This window comes from Cupressus sempervirens, chromosome 6 (genome assembly GCF_028749045.1).
Source record: "Cupressus sempervirens isolate cs-2001-9-10 chromosome 6, ASM2874904v1, whole genome shotgun sequence".
NCBI lineage: Eukaryota > Viridiplantae > Streptophyta > Pinopsida > Cupressales > Cupressaceae > Cupressus > Cupressus sempervirens.
In genome coordinates this window covers 152,463,553-152,488,364 of record NC_143123.1, presented here as the reverse complement: position 1 = coordinate 152,488,364, position 24,812 = coordinate 152,463,553, and the positions used below count along the sequence as shown (strand labels likewise).

General features: G+C 34.3%; 1 protein-coding gene across 2 annotated transcripts; it reads right to left on the bottom strand.

The window, feature by feature from the left end:
- Positions 1 to 11,802: 11,802 nt before the first annotated feature.
- On the bottom strand, positions 11,803 to 15,658 carry LOC149551694 (uncharacterized). Of its 2 annotated transcripts, none has more exons than XM_089787210.1 (3): positions 14,453 to 15,658; positions 13,299 to 13,643; positions 11,803 to 13,067 (listed from the first exon to the last, which is right to left on the bottom strand). In XM_089787210.1, the coding sequence occupies exons 1-3, from the start codon at positions 14,792 to 14,794 to the stop codon at positions 12,456 to 12,458; spliced, it is 1,299 nt and encodes a 432-aa protein (XP_089643336.1). In that variant the 5' UTR covers positions 14,795 to 15,658; the 3' UTR covers positions 11,803 to 12,455. The 2 variants fall into 2 exon arrangements, with proteins under 2 accessions (XP_089643336.1, XP_089643338.1); XM_089787212.1 differs by lacking the exon at positions 14,453 to 15,658 and adding an exon at positions 14,164 to 14,304.
- Between the last annotated feature and the right edge of the window lie 9,154 nt (positions 15,659 to 24,812).

Here is a 24,812-nt window from a genome sequence, read left to right as displayed (position 1 = left end):
CTTTCCTTGTACACATGTTAAACAAGAAAAATTCATTTTGTTCAACATTGCATGATTATAAATCTTTTCCCTCAATTATAGTCTTCTTATTCCTCTTCAACAACCAATAGTCAATCCCAATGCATAGAAAACATGTCTTCATTTTCTCCTTCCAATTCTCATAGTTCCCTCCTTCAAATTTTGGACTTTCCTTCCTTAATGTCATGGATCTACTTAAGTTTTTAAAATTCTTAATCAAGGATCTGATACTCTGGCACTCATTGTTAGAAAGTAAATTCCACTAACACAACTAGAGGGGGGGTGAAACATTTGTGTTCTTAAACAACCTAATTAATCTTATCAAGTCCAAAACTTATAACTAATAGATGAAAAAGCTACAAGATAACAATTGCGCACAACAAAACAAGATTTGTTAACTAGGGAAACCCTTGATCAAAGGGAAAACACCACTAGGAATGATTCCCACAAGATGATATACTAATATAATTTTTGAAGTTGAGGAAAGCTCAACCCATAGCTCCCAAGAACACTTGCATGAAAAATTTTGTCTCAAGACAAGAATGGAGATCAAATTTCTCTGAAAGAGTAAAATGCATAATGAGAGAATGAGTAGATTTTGAATTACCGTCCTTATAAAAGGAGAAAGGTAAAGGTAGAAATCCTAAAGTAAAATATCCTAGGTTGTATGATAATAATTAATAAAAGAATTAATTATTATATTCCTAAATTTTAGCGTAAGCAAACTAGAGTTAATAAGAATATCTTATTACTCTAACAATAAATATTCCTTATGAAAGGATAAGGCTTTGTTAGGAACCAATTACATGCAATCAGTACATGTAGTCCTTGTTAGGAGACTTTGAATCCCTACTAAAAGACTCCAACCTTGTTAGGAGCAATTTCAACCCTATTAGGAGATGATAAGAAGTCAATTAAACCCACTACCCAAATTGCTTTGAAATTGTCTTCACAACATAATTATCTAGGATAACATATCTAAGGGAGAACTTACTGTTACAACTTCCTTGCAAATACAATTCCTTTGAATTCCTCAATACATCTTCAACATCATCCTCTATGTTGATCTCATCAAATTTGCATCCATATGTCACTTACAATTTGCATAATCATACATTCACACATATGACACCTTACAATCAAGGAAGACATATTTCCTTTATACCAAGTTCTAACAACTAATTGAGTCATCCTTGAGGCTTCCCCAATGTACTATGAATAATATAGGACCTTAGTAAGATGTTACATTGCACATTATATTACAATTACATATCCCAAAATAAATTGCAATACAAAGTCGATATGATAGTGAACATATGACATGTTGCACTTCAACAACCATCATAGAATCATCACTAGCATTTACTATCTCAAACATATCAACACAAACATGTCTTCAACCAAACTCTGACCTCACTCAACTGGATTCCATCTCCCTTATCATATATAATGCATTTATTAATAAACAATTCCTTGTGTACTTCTCTATGACCAGTCACCACTAAATCTTTTGTAACTCATGCAATCCTTCACATTGCTTTCCACGAACACAAATACATCGTCAAGACATATCCACAAACATGAATATAAGCCCACAACCTTTGACCTCACTAACCAAATTTTCCTCTACAACTCTAACTATTATAACAAGAAAGTAGATATGTTGACATCAATGAAAAACCAAGTCATGAGTACAACACGTAAGCACTTAATCATCTCCCCAAAAATGCTAACAAACTCCCCCAAAGAAATACCTTCAGCATTCATGCTAACAATTTTTAGTTTCTATATGTCACCATTATGCTATTTTTGATATTGTTATCCCCCACAGATTTTCTAAAGGTGTTCAAACTATTAATATTTGATGGATATTTTTTATCCAAAAAATTAAAATTAAAAACTTCCTCAAGAAATTTTAATTCTTATATATAATATGTATGTCAAGTCAATGTATATACAAATTTGAGTCCTAATATCTTGAGTTTAACATGGGCTAATCTTAGTTTCTCTAATCACCTCATTTTAATATATTTATTTAAGATGTCTATATTGATAAAAATAAATAAATAAAGTTATTTCTTTTCCACCAAATCACCTAGATTACTTATGCAGGAATGCATTTCCAGATTCCCCCAAATAATGCATCAAGAAAGACGATAGGCCATGCTTGAAAAACATCCCAAATTTTATTGTGCAAAGGGGTGGAATAACTCAATTTTTGGAGAACAAACATCCAACACTGATACACAAATTGACAACTTGCAAATAGATAATCCATTGATTCATATTCATCTTCACAAAGTACACATTTCAAAGGAGGAGCAACATTCAACCTTTCCAAACAATCACTAGTTAATATTCTATTATAAATAGCTAATCATGTAAAACACCCAGCCTTTGGTAAGACCACATTATTCCAATAGAACATATATGCTCTTGATGGAGTTTTCTCCGAGGCAATGCTTTGAAGAAGTTTATAACCTTCTTTAATTGACTATTTCCCCTTTGTTGCCGGTAGCCATATTAATCAATCCTCATATTTGGAAATGAATGTCGTTCTTTCCATCAATATCTTATGAAAGAGGTGGTTGGTTTGGTTATCTAAAGTGAGTTGCTCTGGATCTTTCAAAATAACTCTCCTTGAATTGTCATAAGTTATATACTAATAGAATAATTATTTGTTAAGCCTATTAATGGGTAGGCTTGGGTTGATCCAAAAGAAAAAAAGTTCCCTAAAAGAGAATTGGGAAAATTTTGATATGGAGTGGACAAAAGAAATTGTTGATGGCTTGTTAAAGGAAAATCCAAGCCCTTCGAGTTGGTTTTATGGCCAAGGATTGGAATGGCAATATTTTGACCACTAGAGCAACTTATCTTTATAAAGCGATGAATAATGAGGCTAATGTGCAAGCATCTCTCAAAATTGTGTTGTTGGAAAAGAAAAATCAAACTCCACTTAGAAGGGGATTCACTCATCATTGTTAATGCCACTATTAAAGAGGAGATTGATGTATGGCATTTGATAAATTCATCAAACAAATAAATTTGTTGATTGGATCCTTTGATGAATTTAAAATAAACCATGTAAAAAGAGGAAGGAATGGTGTTGTGAACACACTAGTAAAGGTGGGGACATCATTAAATGAAGTGGTGAATGTAGGGTTGTATGAATATTTCTGAGAAATTGATGGAGTGGAGTTGGCACTAGATATAGTGTATGAAAATGACAATCAAAACATCATTAAATGTGATGACCACCTTTTTCATGCTTGTAATGTAGCTTTTATAATCAAAGGGTCATTAGTGGACACATATCACTTAGTAGAGTGTGCATTGGGAGGTGGTCAAATTTGATGATCCTATTTTGGTAGATTATTGGTGTCATTTTCAACTAGGCCTTCATGAAGATGAACAATAAGTATTGCTTTAGCATCAACATTTCTTACATGGGCACTAGGACTAGGGTCAAAGGCGAAGGTAGAGCATTTGCTAAGGAAATGTGTGAAACCAGAATGGTGTGGTGGGCTCTATTATTCTAGTGATGGAAGAACTAGGTGTGGGGTAGCAAGTTCATAATGAGGATTAATGTATGTTGGTAAATGCCAGTCCCTTATTGAGACCCTTTTTGGTTTGGGATATTTTCAAAAAGTTATGAAGCTCATCTTGGGCAAGTGTTACTTCTTGAATACTTGGAGGACAAAGAGAAGGAACATGTGCTAGATAGAGTGAAGAAAGATGGGAAAAAAAGGAAGGACCAATTGTTGGAAACAATTCTTTAAATTGTATGTTGTCATTGATGTTACACACATGTCAGTATTAACCAAGCAACGAAGGATTTGCAATATTAACCAAGCATATTCAATATTGACTGAGCAATCAGGTAAGAACATTAAGTGTTAACCAAGCAGACAGTTAATGAAGGATATCTTTCTTGCAATGTTAATTGAGTGTTCGGGCATCGAAAGACTCCCAGTGTTAATCGAGCATTCAATCTCAGTATTGACTGAGTGATTGCAAAATACAATTGTCTAATAATTAATTGATTGAAGCTAACCATTAGGATTTTTAATGATTATTTGAAAGGGCATTCTAGCCGACCTATCAAAGCTTATGATATATATGAAAGGTCAGCTAGTAAGGATACAATGCAGAAGTGGAATATGGAATAAAATGGAGTTGTGAGAGAAGGAAAAGGTAGAGTGGGAAAGTGTGGAAGACAAGCTGCAAAGAATATTCTAATTGAAGGCTCTAGAGATCAAGCAAGAACACATATCCGAAATTGCAAAGGAATTTGCTTCATAAATTAGGTCAAATTGATGTTACCCTCTAACCATTGTAGCAGTGAAGAAATCTCTTAACAGAGTTGACTTAACAGTCATATTGTAAATCCTCTAACAAGGTCATACTTAATAGTATGTTTTGTAACCTTTAACAAGGTTGGCTCCTAACAAGGCTCACTTTAGAAGAGTGAAAAATATTGTAACTAGTTGCATGGTGGTTTACCCAAATTGGGTTTCAACGTTAAATCTTGATATCATCTGTGTTTATGTTATTTTCTTTATGCTTTATGTTTCTGCAACTAAGTTACTAAAGGTTAAAACAAATTAATTTCCATTAGACTGCTTTGTTAACCAAGTTACAATAATAACTTGGTTTTAACCGAGCTGGACAATACTGCATTATCAGTGGAAAGTTTGATCTGACATCTAGGGACAATGAATTATTTTTGTGAACTAATTCCCCTCTCCCCTCTCAATTACTATCTTCATTTCCAACACCAACATCAAGCTTGAGGATTATTAGTACAATGAACCTCTAGACAAATAAAAGAAAGTAGGTTTGTAATGCTTATCAGTATTTTATTGTTTATGGTCTTTTTGTTAATAATTTGGAAGGTCCAAGTAGGAGGGTATGTTTAGCTAGTAGCCAAGTGCATTGTATGTGTATAGTCATATAGTTGAAATGAATTTTGTATATAAATATGTAGATGTCATTTTTTATATTCCTGGGCATTTTTTATTGATTAGGGTTTGGGTATTGTGGAAATAGGGGTTCTTGTTTTATCTAATATTATAACATGTAATTCTTTCACCTGTTATTATTAATAAAATAATATGAATCACCAATAGAAGAATTATTAATTGAGTTAATGAAAGATGGTATTGTTAGCCACTTTAGAACGTAATCTCTAATATGAAAAAAATAGATATGGTATTATGCTTTGTTGTAATGGATTTGCCAAGGTTTCTATCAAATTTTAAAAAGATCATTGTTTTTCTTTGTGTGTGTGTGGGTGGGTGTATGTGTATATGTGCACGTGTGTGTGTGTGGGTGGGTGTGTGTGTGTGCACGCACATGCACGTTTGTATGTGTGTGTCTGTGTTTGTGTGTGCGCTCATGTGTTCATCTATTGCAACCATATGAATAAAAGAGCTTGACAATCTTATCATGATAAATTGAAGAAGCCTTCTTAAGATATGTGTATGTGTGTCTATCAAGAACTGATCTAAGTTAGATGGTATACTTTAATGGAACCATATAAATTTAATTTGTTCTTATAGATCTAATTACATTTCACAATAATTTATTATTTTGATTACAATGTAAATTAACGACTATTGTTCTTTGACAATAAAATGCCCTTCTAACTTAACTTTCTCTCCCTCATCCTTTCCCTTGGGATTTTCCTACCATTGTGAATACATATAGTTAATCCTAGCCATGACAGCACATTTGAACCAATGATGTTACTACAATACAAAAATATATTCCTCCTTATGACCCTTCTAACTAATAAACCTCATCTTCTCTTTGTCACATCCACTTTAATCTTCCCTTAAATGTAAAATATTTTCTTGATTTATTTGAATTCATCTTCACCTTTCCTTTAAACAAATGAACTTGTTTTCAAGGACATAACACACTTTCTCGATCTAGTCTCACTTCCTAACTAGTAAGAAGTAGGATACAATAATATACATGGTATTTCTCATCAAAGTGGCCCAACATAAATTAAATACGTTATATAATTATCCTTCTCAAAAATGATCTCAGAAATGAGAGTCACTAGCCTCCTTATACAATTTGACAATGCAAGATACTAGTCACCTCCTTTAACATTTGACACTATCTTAAACCAAATATCCTTGAATATGAGCTCAACAAGTGATAATGCTATAAAACATCAATAATCAATGGTAAATAACTTGTACCATTGAAAGTGAGGTCACAAGTTCAAATCCTTTAAGGATAAGATATGTGCATCTTGTATTTGAAGTACAATCAAATGTATATTGCGTAATAAGAATACAAAGAGTGTCATATACTACAAACCATTTATAGATATACAATTTGACAATGCAAGTCACTATATGCCTCCTTTAATATTTGACACTCTATCTAGAATCAAACATCCTTCACTATGAGCTTAGTAATCCATAATGCTATTAAACATCATCAAACAATGATTGAGAACTTATACTCTTGAAAGTGAGGTCACAAGTTCAAATCCTCTAAGGATAGGATATGTGCATCTTGTATCTTAAGCACAATCAAATGTATCTTGCATAATAGAATTATCAAGAGTCTCATATACTACAAACCATTTAGAGATATGCAAATTGACAGTGCAAGTCACTATGTGCCTCTTATAATATTTTACACTCTATCTTAAAGCAAACATCCTTCACTATGAGCTCAATAATCCATAATGCTAAACATCAGCAATCAATGGTATAGAACTTGTACTCTCAAAAATGAGGTCACAAGTTCAAATTGGTATACAATTTGACAATGCAAGTCACTAGCTGCCTCCTTTAATATTTGACACTCTATCTAAAATCAAACATCCTTCTCTATGAGCTTAATAATCTATAATGCTATTAAACATCATCAATCAATGATTGAGAACTTATACTCTTGAAAGTGAGGTAACAAGTTCAAATCCTCTAAGGAGGGTATGTGCATCTTGTATCTTAAGCACAATCAAATGTATCTTGCATAATAGAATTCTGAAGAGTCTCGTATACTAAAACCATTTAGAGATAAGCAAATTGACAATGCAAGTCACTATCTGCCTCTTTTGATATTTGACACTCTATCTTAAAGCAAACATCCTTCACTATGAGCTCAGTAATCATAATGCTAAACATCAGCAATCAATAGTATAGAACTTTTACTCTTAACAATGGGGTCACAAGTTCAAATCCCTTAAGGATAGAATATATGCATCTTGTATTTGAAACACAATCAAATGTATCTTGCATAATAGAATTACAAAGAGTCTCATAAACTCCAAACCATTTATAGAGAAAAAAAAAACAGATTGTCTAATATAATAAACTACACAACACAATTAATTAATTCTAATCTAACCTATATACAGATGAACTGTAAACCTACGTATTAAACATAACCTGGGGATATTTTTGGTCGGATGAAAATGAAACTTGTGCAATATAGGCAAAATAAATTCCTTTTCACCTAATCCTATAGGTTGCAGTATGAATCATTATTCTCCTCGAAGGAATACTTAAAAGGAAGCATGAAGAAATTAGGTATAGAAGAAAGGTTGGAAAACTTAGAAGAAACGTGAAAATGGACAGAGGAAGCATAAGGGAAACAGAGACACGAGGCTTCATCTAGAAATTTTCGAAGGAGCAAAAGAATTCGAAAACCCAATTCAAATTGATGGCAATCTACCTAATAAAGCAAGAAGAAAATCCAAAAACATGTATATTTTAGTTATTTTATGCATCGAAACGACAAGAAACAAGATTGAGCCATAGCCTTAGAATGCCCACACATGATTTAAACAAAATATTGCAATCCCCAAGTTTCTCAGATTTGGAAGAATGAAGAAGAAATAAATTTTAATTAAATTTGTGGCAGAAGAATGGGTCTGAAATCAGGTGTCTGTCACGTGTTGACCTGCATGGGGTCTGCATTTCAAAACATCATAGCCTGCAGGTCACATGGAGCTTTTACTCGGTGTGCTCGTCGTAAGCGAATTTTTTATTTAGTTTCTCATTAGGTGGTATTATTAGATCATATGATTTTCCTATTTTTAGCAGATATGCTTTTAAAAGATATGGGGTACATACTTGGGTTGGTGGTCGACAGTGACATTGAGGTTAGTTATATATATCTTAACCAACTTTGAATACTGCAGGGTGTTTGTTGTGTTTCAGGCCCTTCATTTGACTCTGGGAACATTCTCTCTTTAAGCTTCCTTAAAAAACACTTTCCAAATTCGTTCACTGAAGTCAAGCAAGTTTCCAAATGTAAGGTGCTGATTCAGTCCATAGAGCTTGGAGGGACATATACGTCCCCTCCAACATTTATGCCACGAAATTTGTGGAGCTTTGGTCTATTTGGGGTTTTTCTTCAGAGTTGACACTTTATTGTGCCCAATCAAATTTGCGTCATACCTGCAATTTACTTACACCCACATGTATTATGCAAATTCCATACTAGCGTCCAGCTGGGCACACTTAATGCATTTGCCCAAATTTCAAACCCATCCCATCGATAAACTACTTACTGAAAACAGAGAAAACTGAAGTAACATGCATGGATAGCTATAGTCAGCAAAGAATATTTAAGTATATCCCCGTGCATGAGAATTTTATGGTCTATTGATGCATTGGGTTATTTTGTTATTTAGTAGTAACATATCCAAGTTACTCAGATTAAAGCTCATCCTTTTCTTGGTTTCGGTATAGACCGGTTTTACGGTCTATTGATGCATTGGGTTATTTTGTTATTTAGTAGTAACATATCCAAGTTACTCAGATTAAAGCTCATCCTTTTCTTGGTTTCGGTATAGACCGGTTTTACACAGTTTTAAGCATAATTTGCGTGAAATGTGCAAAATTAAACAAGAAATCACAATTGGTAGTTCAAATATCAAAATCAAAATGGTTTGTATTAGTGCAATGACATGGAGGAAGTTTATATGGAATATGAAATTATTTGATGGCATTATCTTCCACGGTCCATAGATTATGATAATTTGTTTTTAGGATTAACTGTGTAAATATTTTTACATCGATGTTTCAGATCACACAGTGATCCATCATCACAAAGGAAAAAGTTAAATTGGATTATAGGAGCCTTCTATTTGATGCACCATCAAGGCTCTTTCCACAGTCCAATTCTATTTTTTCTTCCTAAGATAAATCACTGTGTGTGATCTGAAATGCTGATCTAAAATATGCTAATGCAATTTAATCCTAAAAATAAATTCAGTGTTTATTTTGATCTTGGTATGAACTACTTGACTGATTCATTAAAACTGCACAGAGTGCCAGTGCCACTCCAATTGGCTGCAATATGTTTGCCCAGGGATTATTTTTAACCAATGAAATTTGTGCACCCAAGTCTTCTCATTATTGACAGCAAGTAAACTGCATCCAAATTCTCTCAATACAGCAAGTAAACTTGTGCATCCAAGACCTCTCATCGTTGATTACAAAAGAAATGTATACACAAGTCCTCTCATTATTGAGAACCAAGTAAATTGTGCATCCAAGTCCACTCCTTGTTTAGACAAAAGATAGGTCTAACAGAAGCATCCATGTCAAGACATTTTCGCACTGCAATCCAAAACGCCACCATCCAAATCGTGTGATCTCCTTGTTTGTGTGAGCTCTTTATGTTTCCAACCACCTGTATAATACTCCTTAGTGGTCTGGGAATAGTTAGGGCACATGTTTGCAATCAAAAAATGAAACACTTGCTTGCAGCTTTGGGCAAGGATTATAAATGTTGTTCCTAATGAATGAAGAAAAATATAGATTTGTGGTTTTATTTTCGTGTTGTTAGCAACTTGAATCACTTTCTTCCGTTACTTATTTCAACTTTTTTTTTACCAGGCCAGAAAACCAAAGGACCATAGAGAACCTTGGCGAGACCCAATCCAGGTTACAGTATAGGCTCTGGCTGAATCCAATAACAGAATAATTTGCCAGGCTTTGTGAAAACAAATGTTTCAAATTTTAACCTTCATGTTTCAGTTCTGGTGTACAGTTTATCAATGCATTTGGAGGTCCATACTATGGGTAACCTCCGGTCATGGAACCACCCGGATTATGGAGTCAGACACAATGTTGTGCAGTGAATGGTCAAGACATCAAGCTACAATAACTTGCTATATATGTGATATGATTAGTGAAATACTGTCGTCAGACAAGTGTGTCAATCTTGTTGGGTTTAGATCAAGTGCTCCTCCATTGTTTGAGTGTCATCGCCCACACACCCATCTAAACTTGGTTTTCAAACCAAGTAAACATAATAATGTTTTATCATTCTATTCTTGCATTTTCTCATCCTGATGATGGATCACAAAGTGTGATCCCAAATGTTGATACTAAAAAAACATACACAGTTGAATGCAGAAACTTATCATTTATTTTCAAATGGATTGTGCAAATCTGATAAAATTAATGCAACACACTGATACAAAGATCCAAGAATGCAGGTAGCTTAATGCTAGTAAACCACTTGCTAGAGTGTTGTCCTTGGTTCAAGTCTTTGGCCTGTCTACTTTTCCAGCATGCCCTTGAAAGACAAATCTGCCCACAGACCTACCAGGCTCAGCAGAGCTACCTCCTAGAAAGAGTACTAACAACAAAGATACTCACATAAACATCCTCTTGACTCAAATTATCTCCGTCTGCAGTCCATCAATGGACACCAATGATCACATTTTGGAGGACCAACAGACTTTAGTGATCCACAAGCCTCAGGGCAATCAGAAGTAGCTAACAAACTGTGTACAAAGACATCCTTTCTTTTTGGTTTCTGTTTATAGCTTAATTAGGTCTTCCTTGACTTCTGATTGATACCATCTTAATCAGAAACAAAACATTGTCCCTTATTTAAGAATAATATCACGCAGTGTTACACAGGGACTCGCACCCCCCCCCCCCCAAACCTCGGAGTACCCGTCCCTGAGACGTCCCCTCACCAGGTACTCACATACCCAAGTACCCCCATCTCTGCCATTCCACAACCATGCTGCCACTAGTATGGGGACTTAGATTTCTATTTGACTTTTGTTTTTTGAATGTTAGTATTGGGAATGTAATGTGTTACTATGTTGAATGTTCAATGGTTTTAGTTCATGTTGCAATTTAGCTATGTTCAAGTATTTTAATTTGGTATGTTCTACTGAAACATCATTTCATAACAAGCATTTCATGTTCTATATGTAAACTATACAACACTCCTTGCCCTGTCCTCCCCTTGCCACCGTCCCTTGGCCGTCCCCCAACCGTCCCAAAAATGAGGCCCATTCTCCCCATCCTGGAAACTCGTTCCGACATCCCGCCATCCCGAGGTACCCAAGTACTGGGGTAACATAAGGTGCTGCTAAAAGGTTAGAAATAAAAAACTGCTAAGATACCAGAGCTCATAAATGAGTCAATTTATTCATGAACTCAACAAGGATTGTAGCTCCTAATTTGCATCTCATATAGCAATATGTCAAGTCCCTGTTCTTGGGAAAAAAAATCCTCACAAGACTTCTTTGTGGGAAACTTTATACAAGATATCCAAACAAAATATTTGCGATACAAATTCATGTATTTATTTGTCTTTAACATCTCATGGAATTAAACAGAATCCAAATACTTCTACGGAGTACTTTTAGAAATGAATTCCCTTAATAAGGGGTTAAGGGACTAATATAAAAAATCTCTTCCTTACAATATCTCTATCCATTTTATGAAACTGTATCTGAATATCAAAGTCCCAACTCAAAAGGGAGCAGTGACCGAGACATTGGCGTAAGTGTTCATAGAACTAAATTGATATAAGCTTTACTCAAAAGCATTTCATGTACAAATTCACGTATAACATAGTACAAACACTGAACTATTAAATAATGTTCTCCATCTCAAAGAAACAATCCTAGCACAGCCCAGTATATCATGTAAACAGATATTATTCACACCTTAAAGGATTCACACTTTAAAGGATGCCCTATAAGCTTTTTTAGCCCAAATGCATCCTTCAGGAATCAATCACAAGTACACATCTTTCTTCTACTTTTGTTGAGTTAGTCTCCTCCAATTTCGCAATGTGCAGTGGCAGTCCTGCAAGTAAACTCTGTAGATACCAGCTATGATACAAAAAATCTTCCATCCACCACATTTGAAAAAGAGCCTGACAACATCCTCTTTGCCTAAAGGACCGAATAAATAAGGTCTGAAACACAGCCACTGCAAGATTTCATGACAATGCTGAAATCAAAAAATACATCCGCACTCAAGTTAAGGCTCTAGTTTGCACTTTTTTTCACCTTAATTGAATGCAAGCTTCCTTTTATTCAAGCTGTATGTGATGAAAACAATGTCAAACGATTTCAAATTTCAATTGATCCCCAGAAGAGACTCCCACATCAGATCAAAATCTTGATAAGTGAAAACATTAGGTTAGACTTCTACTCTCCAAATTATATTATCAAGATTTTCCTGAGATTTTTCCAAAGCTACCACTTTTGATCTATTTCCAATAATTTGTTTTCCTCTGTCTTCATGAGGAAGCTCATAGGTGTCATTGACTGAACTATTTCTGATGTCAGCAGGAGGTATAAAACAATCCATGGACAGTCCAGGAACATTGAAGGCAACTTCATCAATTGTCCACTCTTCTTCCATTCGAGTCTTTGTGTGGCTCATTGCAATCTCTCCAAATCTGAATAAAGTAGCAATAGTCCGGCCTGAATGGGCAATCATGACACCATCTACAGGTCTGTAATCCTCAAGGAATGAATTTATGGTGGTTTCCCAGTAAATCGAATCACCTCCAGTGGATTGAATACGAGTGAGATGAGAATCTTCCATGTGAACCAAAAGTCCACTTCTCTGGCTGAAGTGACCAAAGAGAACATGCCTGATAATGTCCACAGGGCCATCACTCCTTGCTGCCAAAATTTTTGGATCTACAGTAAGCTTGAGAGTAAAGCATTCTTCTCCGTTAATTTTCTTCTCACCAACGCATTTGGCATCAGAAAACATAGTCGCAGTTGATCTTGGATCCAAGCCCTGCACAAGTAAATACCAACTTATAAAAAAAAGTAGTGGGACACATTTTTCCAATGAAGCCCGCAAAATATCGTCCACACATTTCAAAAAAATATGGGCATGCCTCCACAATAACTTCTACGAGGGAAGAAATGAAAATGATAAGATTATCCAACTTCTTCACACCTATCATCGCTAATTACTTATGCACGGGTCACTTAAGGAAATAAGGCAAGAGGGTAGAAGTTTAACCTGGAGAACTCGGCGCAGTGGCCTAATTGGACCTTTGGCAGCATGGGCACCAAGCCAAGGAGTGTGCCTCCATACAAGCTTTCCATTGCTTCCTGCGTAGACTTTGTTGCCTGCAACTACAAGCTCTACATACCACATATCTGGCATCATCTGCCAAAGAACAAAGCCCCCTGTCTCGGCTGCCTTGGAAGGATTCTTAGGTTTTGTCACTTTAGTGGCCGTCTCATACTCTGACGTTAGCATTTTCACACGGCCCATTGCATAAGAATTCCGAAATGAACATTGAGACCTGGCTCCTGAAGCTGCTATGTACTGCTGTAAAATATATTGTGCAGAGGATGCTTCCTGCAGAGAAAATGCTCCCAGTGATGATCCTTACCATACAAAAGCTAATCTAAGAACAGAAAAGCACCTGAAGCCTAACATATAACCCACCACCAGTACTCTTCATGGAAGCAGAAACCATTGATCAGAAGGAACCAAAAGCCATATAAAGGACTCAATACAACAAAAAGCACAGATCTTGGTCTTGGTTGAACCTATGCAAAAGCCAATCGAGCCATTTATGGTATAACGGTCATACTGAATCAAGAAATGAAATATCCCTAAGAATTCATGACCTTAAATGGAAACTACCAAAGGATCAATATAAAAGGAAGACATGTACTTAATCAAGTCTCCACATATCAAGAAGCCACTCTAGATCTCGCACAAATATATACCGCATACGCAGGCCAAACTCGTACCAAATGATGAAAAGCAACCTAATAAAAAACCCTTATTTGGCCTCCATACATGCAAAACCCATTATAGGCCTGCAATTGTAAAAAAAAATGTTTAGAAATGAAACCCATCACAGTAGTACCTGCTTAAACCAACCGCCCATAATCTGGACTATACAGGCAGAAAGGTTCTGCAACTGATGTAGATTAAAAATAACATCCAAATTACGAAACCCTGTATAACAGAATGTGGTCGCCTTACACAAGTTATCTATAGGGAGGGAAACTCGCCTCGGAATTCATGCATGCAAGGACTAAATATTTCTGAAACTATTGCATAAATTTAAAAAACAATAGAACGCAAATTGATTGGCCATGCATGCAAGAAATTTACCATAAACTTTTTTTAAAAAGAAGGGAAAGTACTCGTACAATGGGATTCTCCTTGATGGAGAGATGCGGAATAGGACTGTTGCTAACAGTCACAGGGGCCAGAGGAGTGCCCAACACTCCCAAGAGAAGATGAAGATCAGAACGCTTGTACCCAGATGTTGATGAAGCTGAATGACCTTTTGTTGCAAGCTGGTTTTTCATCCAATGCTGCAATCCACTCCTCCCCTCCTTTTTTCCTCCATTATTCTCAAAGCTCTCTGGTTCAGGGCCTTCCATGAGAGGAGCCAATGTCTCGCCTTTGGGGCTTCCAGACCTTGTAGCAATTATCTCTGGATGTTGTTTTATTCTGATCATCGTCAAGAAATCATCCCATGAATTCATGTTTCTTTGAGAATCGGATTGTGACTTGGGTTCCGTTCTAATTTTCCTCTTTTGTTCCACAAAGCAGAGATTTGAACAAATCCAAGTGAGCCTAATGCAATTACCCTTCCTAATCTCTAACAGGCTACAAATCCCTATGAATCCTCTTGTCTTGAACTCTAGAATCGCTCCTGGTTATCATACCAATCCAACTCATCAAAACACAAGTGTTATGTCTATTGCTTCTAAAGATAGAAATTTCCAACCACCATGATTTCATTTCCTTCCTGCAAGCATCCGAGTCAATAGAAATGCAAAATACTTTGAACTGCAACTCAAACCGTCCATATCATAACATTCTGATCACAACCAGAAAATATCCATACCATCAGCAATCTAACAGAAGATTTGTACTCGATCATATACAATAAAGCAATATGATCTTTTGAGACTATGGCCGTGCTATATAAACTGAATGGTTTAGAGAGAAGATCAGCCTTCCATAAGGGTATATGCTAGAGCATTCGAGGAGGAATGGCAGAGAATACATGAGCGCAGAGAACAATACAAGACATGGGAACCAGTATTAGGGGTGAATGAACTTCCAAGAGAAGAGAAAGCTCCTTTCCTGGGAGAAGTACAAGGGAAAGCTGCCACAAATAGGTCATGGGTGTATATACCACCCCCTAGTACACCGGTATCCTGGTTGAAATGGTGCAGACCATAATATTATTTTTACCCGTTAAAGTTTATTGAGCATAGAAGGCGAACCATTTAATCAAGGAGGACCCATGAAGATGCCTCAGGGTGTTGTTTCGGTTTTGGAGGATCGATATAAGTCAGCAACCATCATGCATTCCATATAGAAATAGTGAGCTTTACACACACAAATTGCAAAAAGTCAATTTCTTGCTATAGGAAGGCCTTTGGTCTCTCACTAGGACCATACATGTCTATTGTGCTTTTATTAAGAAAGATACATATTATATATGATAGAAAGAAAGGGTTTATAGTATAATAGTGAAAATTTTATAATTGGCACTCATCCTTAGTTTGGTTAGTTTCTACTAAGTATTAATAGTAATTGATTATTGATGGGCAATGTTGCTTTCGAGGAAGTTATTATTTAGGCAAGTATTTGATATTTATATCATACATCTAGTCAACTCTTACATATGTAGAAGTTTTAGGATAATATTTCATATTGATCCTCATATTCATTTATAGAAGTTTTATTGATACTCATATACACTAAAATGGAAAGGCTTGGTAGACAAAGTCAATCCACTATTAAAGGAAGATTTTGGTTTCATAATATCATTGTTTCATATATCTATCTTGCATTTATTTAGAAAGGATAATGTAGTGTCTAGTTTTCAAATATTTTATGTATGTAGATTAAATGGACCTTTTTTTTAAAATATATATATTTAGTCAATTTAAGTTTGATGGAAGCTAGTCTTATAGGCCTTAAGATTTGGAAGAGAATAAGAATTAGTTATTGCTAAGTCTTATCTTTTTATATAGTTTGTGATATATGAGAATAAACAACAAGAGAAGGATTTAAGATGTCCAAATAGTAGTGTATTGTAAAATTTGTATATAAACCAAAATGCAATAAGATTTTATTTTCCATAATTTAGAAATTAGTAAAAATTTAAACAAATTTGATAAAGGAAGGTGTATCACAAAGCTTGAAGGTTTGTGAACTAGAGAAATGTATGAAAATGAAAATAAATTACCATGTTGTAATGTTATTGTTCACAAGTTTGCAAACTATGTGAAAAAACAATGAGATTCATAGAATGACAAAAGTGTGACAAGGTGAAGAAAATGAAGCAAAATAGAAGCAAAAAGGGGTTACATTTTTTGATAACACAAATTTGCAAGTTCACAAACTATGTAAAAATGCAACTAGTTAGGAAAAGAAAAAAATTGACCTATACTACAAAGGAAAATTTGAATCCTAACTTGAGCAAGGAAAATGATTTGGTGATTGAGTCATTTGGTCCATATAATATTTGAGTCACTTGTCCAGGTTGGATCTTTTAGCAACTATTGATCTTAATCATATAAAGATAATAGATGCACATTAGGGAGATTATTCAATCTAATCCAAAAAAAAAAAACTTTATTTATCTTGTTCAAAGCACTATGTTAAATTACCAAACTTGAAGATGAAAACCCTTATATTAACAAGAGATTAGAGAAAAAAAAGCCCTTTAGTTTCAAAGGATCAAAGGGGAAAAAGATCATGTTTGTTTTGTATGGTAATCTCATTCAATTATTATAAGTGTGATTCATAATTATTTAGGTTCAATCACAATACATTTATTCATTTCATAGTAGTAGTTGTGATTTTTCATTACAAAAGTATTTAGTTATCGATGTTCTTGTACATGATATTGTTTTAAGGTTAACGTTATTGCATGTTGCATTCTAATTTTTCTATTGGTGTTGTATTCTTCATTGTGTTAGTAATGTGCTTGCCTCTTTTTCTATGGTGAGTTTTTTTCAAAGAGTTTTTCCTCATAAATTTGGTGTTTTATGTACAATGGCTTTCTAGTTATATTTTTATTTTGTAATTATTTTATTAGAGGGTTAATCTTTGATTTTAGATTTGCATAAATACTCAATTTAAGTTCTTATTACAAGCTCTCTTCACCCTGTTTTACAACAATTAAGGGTCTTTGGTTGTGAGGCTTTTGTTCACATGCCTCAAGAGAAGTGATCTAAATTGGATCCAAAAACAAAAACAAACACATTTTTGTAGGATATGGTGATAATGTAAAGATTACAAGCTTTAGAATCCTCTAACTTAAAAAATGATTTTCTGGAGATGTGATTTTTAGTGAATTTAGAGTTGATTCAAGTGAAGAACAATCAAAGGAAAAGTCAAAGATATTGCATTTTAAAACTAAGCAAGAAAATACATATGGGGAAGAACAAAGGGGTTGACAAGAAGATGGAGAACAAGAGAGTTCAAGTGAAAGTTGAAAAGATTCAATTGTGACAAAAGAACTTGATCATAATGAGGAAGAACCTTTTACTCCACCTTAAGAAGGTCCATAAGACAACAAAATCTAGTTAATAGGTATAGCCCACCAGATTATTATTGTTAATTTTCTTTACTTTGTACTAATGATGAACCTAGATTTTGTAGAGAAGCACTCTCTTCCGAAGAAAGTGAGTATTAGATGCAAGTCATGTAGGAGGAGATGACAACTTAAGACAATTATGACACTTGGGATCTTGTTATTTTTCCTATTTTTCCTAGCGGAAGAAATACCTATGGATGCAAGTGGGTATTAAAGAAGATATTTAGAGTAGATGGCCAATTAGAGAGGTACAAGGCCAAATTGGTGGTTGAGGGCTACTCCCAGAGAGGAGTTGATTTTGGTGAAATATTTTCTACTTTTGCTAAGCTAACATATATTTAGATTCATATTATCTATTGGTATTTCTTATCATTTTGAGATAGAAAAAATAGATGTTAAGACTACTTTATAGTATTGGGGGTCTTGAAGAAGAAATTTATATGTAACACCCTAAAAATTTTGTTGTGAAAGGAAAAGAAAATTTGGTATGCAGACTAAAGCAGTCATTGTATGGTTTGAAGTAGTCACCTAGGATGTGGTACCAAGATATTGATGTGTGTGTGTGTGTGTTAGAAGCAAAGATGACCGTTGTGTTTACATTAAGATTAATGAAAATCTAATTATTAATTAGTGTCTTATATGTTGATGACATGTTTCTTATTCGTAACATCAATACAATAATTAAAGAGCCCAAAACTCAGCTTTCTAGCACATTTGATATGAAGGAATTGGGGGTTTCTAGATATGTTATTGGGATGGAAATCAATAGGGATCGAAAAATATTTGATTAAGTCAAAGTAAGTATGTTGACATCATTTTGTAGAGATTAAAAATGTAGGATTGTATGGTAGTGATCATTGGACATTTCTAGCTAGTACTAAGTTGAGTTCAAACATGTTTCCTAAGGCATGTCTAATGTTCCTTATGTTGGTGTTGTTGGTGGTTTAATGTGTGCAATAATTTTTACTAGACCAAATATAGCCCAAGCAATGGGGTTTTTATGCAAATTTATGACTAACTCTAGTAGAGACCATTGGACTTTTGTTAGAAGGGTTTTAAGATATTTGTGAAGTACTTGTGATTGTTATTTGGTTTATCATGGTACTAGAAATGTAGATAATTCATTCAACATACATAGTTTTATTGATGTAGATTGGGCAGGTGACTTGGATAAGAGAAGGTCCACAAGTGGTCATGTGATTACTTTATTTTGATGGGTGATGAGTTGGATGAGTAAAAGACAACCTACAATTGCATGTTCTACCACTAAAGTAGAGTTTATGGTTGCTTCACATTCATCTAAGGAGATAGTTTGGTTATAGAGGCTTGGTAATGGTATTGGTTTTGATTGCAAAATAGTGAGAATTGGATGTGATAGGTAGAGTGCCATATGTCTAGCTCTAAGCATATTGATTTTTAACATCACTTTGTATGATAAATAGTTGTAAGAGGGCATGTTTTCTTTGACAAAGTTAACACTTTGGATAACCTTGTAGATTATCTCATAAAGCTAATGACCACCTATAAGTTCTCTTAATGCAAGAAGGTCATGGGCCTTGATCATTATACTTGATTTGTATTTTGTAACTCTATGGATTAATTTATAATGTATGATGTCAAGTGCAAGAATGTTAGGATTTAGGTGCCATCGACCTTATAATTCCTTAATTTATTATTTTCCCAATTATATATTTTGTAATAAGAGGTCAAACTGTTTAACTAGTGGTGGTGAAAGAGACCATGAATTTCCTTTACTATTTATAATTTAGGAAAAGATACAGAATAGCTAGGCATCCCCTCTTGGAATCCTCTATTTTTAGGTAATTAATAAGTTTCTAGATATTTCAAGAGCATCTTTGAAATTTTCATAAGATGCTATGACAACATTTATGACAATCTATGACATATTCCTTACATAGGTAGACATGCATGAGAAATTCCTTATGATAGTTGTAAGAGGACCTGCAAGAGGCTATATTTTAGGTTGGGCATGAGGTTTTTATAGGTGGCTATATTGTCTATTTTGTGTCATTCATCCTCACAAATCCCTATTAATTGGTTCTTTAAGCTGGAGTTATTTACTCGATCTTATTCATCTTCTAGGGTAACAGACTACTATTGGCTTTTCTTCATAGGTCTACAGAGAAGTGTATTATTTTTTTGTTCTTCATTGAATTAGTAAGTTTTAGCATAAATTTTGATGATACTACTTTAAGGGAGTATCCTAAGCATTGGAGAGTATTGACATGTTGCGTTCATGATTGTGTTTGTCATTGATGTCAACATAGCATGGTTTCTGTAAAGACTGGCAAAGTAGCAGACAAAGATCTTGATGGTACAAACAATGTTTTGATTGTTTGGTGATGCGCATTTATGGACATGTTCTATACTATATCATGATGATGTGATCAAGTGTGCAGAGTCTAAATCAGAGACATATAGAAATTGTACCTAATTTACATAAGAGCAATTCAAAGACAAAGTATTATGAAAGTAGTTCTTCATGTTTGTTCGCTATCTTACATCTGATATGTAATGAGAAGATGCAGACTTGGGAAGTGACAGAGGATAGTCAATTGGTGATGTCAACAAGTATACAAGCCCTAGTATTGCATGTGTAAATGTTTGTATAGACTATGAGCCAACAGTGCTATTGTAATTGTAATTAATTAATTATCTTAAATTATAATTAATTGGGAAAGCCTCAAGGCCAACTCAAGGAATTATTTTTAAGATACGGTATAAAGGAATGATGTTTTTCTTGTTTTAAAAGTATCAATTGTTGTATGAAGTGCAAAGTGGGAAAAGGAGCATAGTATTTAGAGAATGCGAGTAAGCAATCCAAGGGATTATAGAATGTGAGTTTTGTGATTTGGTAACAAAATCAGAAGGAGTAGAAGTTTGGTTAATAGGATAGAGAAAGAGGAAGGAACAATACATTTCATTTAGGGCCCGTTTGGCAACAGGAATACAACTGGAATAGGCACATGTATATTCCAGAAATTTTTAATTCTCTGTTTGGATGCACCAAATCGGAATAGGAATAGGAAAAAAATTGGAATACATATTCCAATTTTGGCCCAAAAATGAGGATTTGGTAATCCACCTAAATAGATGGAATAGGAATATGTATTCCTATTCCTATTTTTTTTAATTTTAGAAAACATAAATTTATAAGTCCATGTATTCCGCATCAAATTCAAGATGAACCAAACAAGAACAGGAATACGTAACCCCATTCTCTATTCGAGAATAAGTATTCTAGAATAGGTATTCCTATTCCCGCAACCAAACGGGCCCTTATATTATTCTACAATGAATAATACAAAGATCATTTAGATAGTGGGTTCAGTAGTCTTACCCTTGAAGTTGTTTGGGCAATGGGTCTAGATATCTTCCACAACTCCTAATAGGGTTGGAATTTCCTAACAAGGATTCAAGTCTCTTAATAGGGACTCATATGTATTGAATGTATTCATAGATTCCTAATAGGATCCATCCTCTAAGAAGAAATATTTGTATTAGTACATCATCTTGTGGGTACCATCCCCACTGGGGTTTTCCCTCTGATCAAGGGTTTCCCTAGTTAACATATCTAGTGTTATTATGTATGAGTATCTTGTTGTGGTTTCAGTTTATATTATTCATATGGTTAAGTTTTTTTAAGGTTGATAATTGTGATATTAGTTGGATAACTGATTCACCCCCCCATCTCAATTATATCAGTGGACTATATATTCTCACAATTGGTATCAGAGCATCAAGTCCTTGAAGGACAAGCTTAATAGCTTTGGGAGATCGACAGAAATTTTTTCTAGAAAGGATAGTCCTAGATTTGATGGGGCCATCTATGACAGTTGGAAAGAGAAGATGAAGACTCATTTCTTGGACATGGATCCAAGATCTTAGATCTTGACAAAGAGTAAGAAGAAAATCATTGAAGAAGAAAAGCTTGAAGGATGTAGTGAAGAAGAGAGAGATCTATTCATGTGTAACATGAGAGCTAGAGAAGCTCTACTATTAGCTCTTCCAGATAATGAATATAGTCAAGTAAAGTCACTTGAAACATCTTATGAAATTTGGAAAGCATTAGAATCTACTTTTGAAGGTGATACACATGCAAAGAGAATGAGATTGTAGAATTGGATATGTGCATTTCAAGATGCTAAAAAGATGGAAGATGAATCTATAAGAAGTTATATTGGTAGAATATCAGAAATTGTTGCAGGAATTTGGTCTCATGGTGGAACCAAGGAAGAAGATGAAGTAATATGGAAGATCTTAAAAAGTTTGACACCACCATTCAAGCAAGTAGTTCAGATGATTCAGCTAGTAATGCCCTGCACTAAAGATTTCACGAAGGAAATGTTGATTGGAAGACTAGAATCTGCATAAGTAGATTTGAGATAGCCTAGAGATCTAGCTAGAGTTGAAAAAAAATTTAGTGCCCTAAATATTCAACCTAATCTGACAAGGAATGCAAGCACACATGGAGATTTTACTGGTAGCAGTAGATCTAATGAAGACAAGAAGATTGAGGAAGGTATAGCCCTTCTTGTGAGAAGAGAAAAAGATAGTAAGAAAATATTTAAATGTTGGACTTGTGATGAATTCAGTCATTATGCATCTAAATATCTTAAAAGAGAGAAAAAGTATAAGGGAAAGTTTAAGCCTAGAAGAGATAGAAATTGTTTGTTTGCAAATGAAGATGAAGAATCTAATGAGAAATGTTAAAGTGTTCAAGTGATGATGAATTGGGATTTGTGGCTATCAAGGAAGATGATCTTGATAGAGAAATTAGAGAAGAAAGAGCTCTAGTTTCCCAAGTGGAAAATAAATTTGATTGGATAATTGACAGTGGTTGTTCACATCACATGACTAGTGATATGAATAAGTTTGTTAAGTTCAAGAATCATGATGGAGGTATTGTTAGAGTTTGTAACAATGTGCAACCTATCATATAATAAGAATTGGATCCATTACTCTTGATGGTAAAACTATCACTGGAGATGTTTATTTTTTTGATGGATTGAAGCATAACTTATTAAGTGTTGGACAGTTGGTAGACAAGCATCATCAGTTGCAATTTACTGAGAAGAACTAAATTATCAAAGATAGAGATGGTAAGATAATTAGAATTGGCATGATATCCAGAGGTAATGTATCTCAATTGAATCCTATTGAAATGACATGTTTGGTAGCTAAAGTGGATAATAATTTGTTGTGGCATAAAATATTCTATCATATGAACTTTGATAATATTGTGAAGGTTAGTAGTACATTTGTAGTCAGAGACTTGCCTAAGATTATAAAACTTACTAATGTTGTGTGTAAAGAATGTATTTTGGCTAAATAGAAGAAAGTATCATTTCCTAGCAACAAGTTCACTACCACAAAGAAGCTGGAGATCATTCACACAAATCTGAGTGGTCCCTCAAGAACAAGAAAATTCTATGGTGAAAGGTACTTTATGATTTTTTTTGATGATTTCATTAGAATGATATGGGTAGCATTTCTTAAATAGAAATTAAAGCTTTTTGAGAAGTTAAGATATTTAAGAATAGAGTTGAGAATGAATCTGGTGTTAAGATAAAGTGCTTGAGATCAAATAGAGGAGGAGAATTCACCTCTAGAGAGTTTAACATATTTTATGAAGAGAATGGAATCAAAAGACAACTATCTTCACCTAGAACACCTAAGCAAAATGGGATTGCTAAAAGAAGAAATAAGTCAGTAGCAGAAGCAGTAAGAGCGACGTTGTTTGAGTATGATGTTCCTACGACATTTTGGAGAGGAGTCAATACAATAGTATACAATCTAAACATATTGCAGATCAGAAAAGGTTTGAACAAGACACCTTATGAACTATGGTTTGGTCATTAACCATCACTTAAGTATTTCAGAATATTTTGGAGAAAATGTTATATAAAGAGAGATGATGGCATTGGTAAATTCAATCCAAGAAGTGATGAAGTTATGTTCTTGGTCAGTCATTGAAAAGAAAGACATACAAATGTTTTAACTATAAAACTAAGACAATAGTTGAATGTGCAAATGTAAGGATTGATGAAAAGTTTGGAACTAAGTAAAATATGGTAGATTATAATATAGATGAAGAAGATAATTCTAGAATTGTTAGACAAAATGTCGAAGTTTTCTTTGAGACTAACAATGATTTGCAGAATGATGTGTTAACTATTGAACAAAGCGGAGAAAAATAATTTGAACCTAGAGATGGGATAAGAGTTGAGATGTCAACTCCTACCTCTAACAAGAATCTAACAAAGAATCATCCTCCTAAGAAGATAATTGCAAACAAAGAGAAAGGTGGTATGACAAGAAATAGAGTAAATAAAGAGAAATGTCTGATATCTCAAGTTGAACCTAAGAGCCTAGATGAAGCATGTAAAGACGATCATTGGATTCAAGCAATGAAGGAAGAATTAGATCAAATTGTGAAGAATGGTACGTGGGAGTAATTTCCTAGATCAAAAGACAAGAATGTGGTAGGAACCAAATGGGTATTTAGAAACAACATGAATGAGAAAGGCAAAGTTGTGAGGAACAAGGCTAGACTTGTATTCAATGGATATTCACAACAAGAAGGCATAGAGTATGAAGAGACATATGCACCTATAGCCATAATGAAAGAAGTGAGGATGTTCTTGGCTTATGCAAAAAATAAGAAGTTCAAGGTTTATCGAATGGAAGCTAAATTAGCTTTCCTAAATAGAGAACTTGAAGAAGAGGTATATACTGAGCACCTTGAAGTTTTTCCTTTTTTAGAAGATAAAGACATGGCATGTAGACTAAATAAAGCTCTATATGGTTTGAATCAAGCACCTAAAAACTGATATGCAAGTTTGGACAGTTATTTGGTAAAGCTTGGATTTGTTAAAGGTATAATAGATAGTAACTTGTACTTGAAAGAAATTGAGAAT

Excerpts from the sequence above, each read along its gene's own strand:
- LOC149551694 (XM_089787210.1), bottom strand. The coding sequence starts at position 14,794 with ATGAATTCATGGGATGATTTCTTGACGATGATCAGAATAAAACAACAT. Across the intron at positions 13,644-14,452 it reads CCATCAAGGAGAATCCCATT|GAAGCATCCTCTGCACAATA; the intron begins GTACGAGTACTT and ends TTTTCTCTGCAG. Across the intron at positions 13,068-13,298 it reads CACTGCGCCGAGTTCTCCAG|GGCTTGGATCCAAGATCAAC; the intron begins GTTAAACTTCTA and ends TTACTTGTGCAG.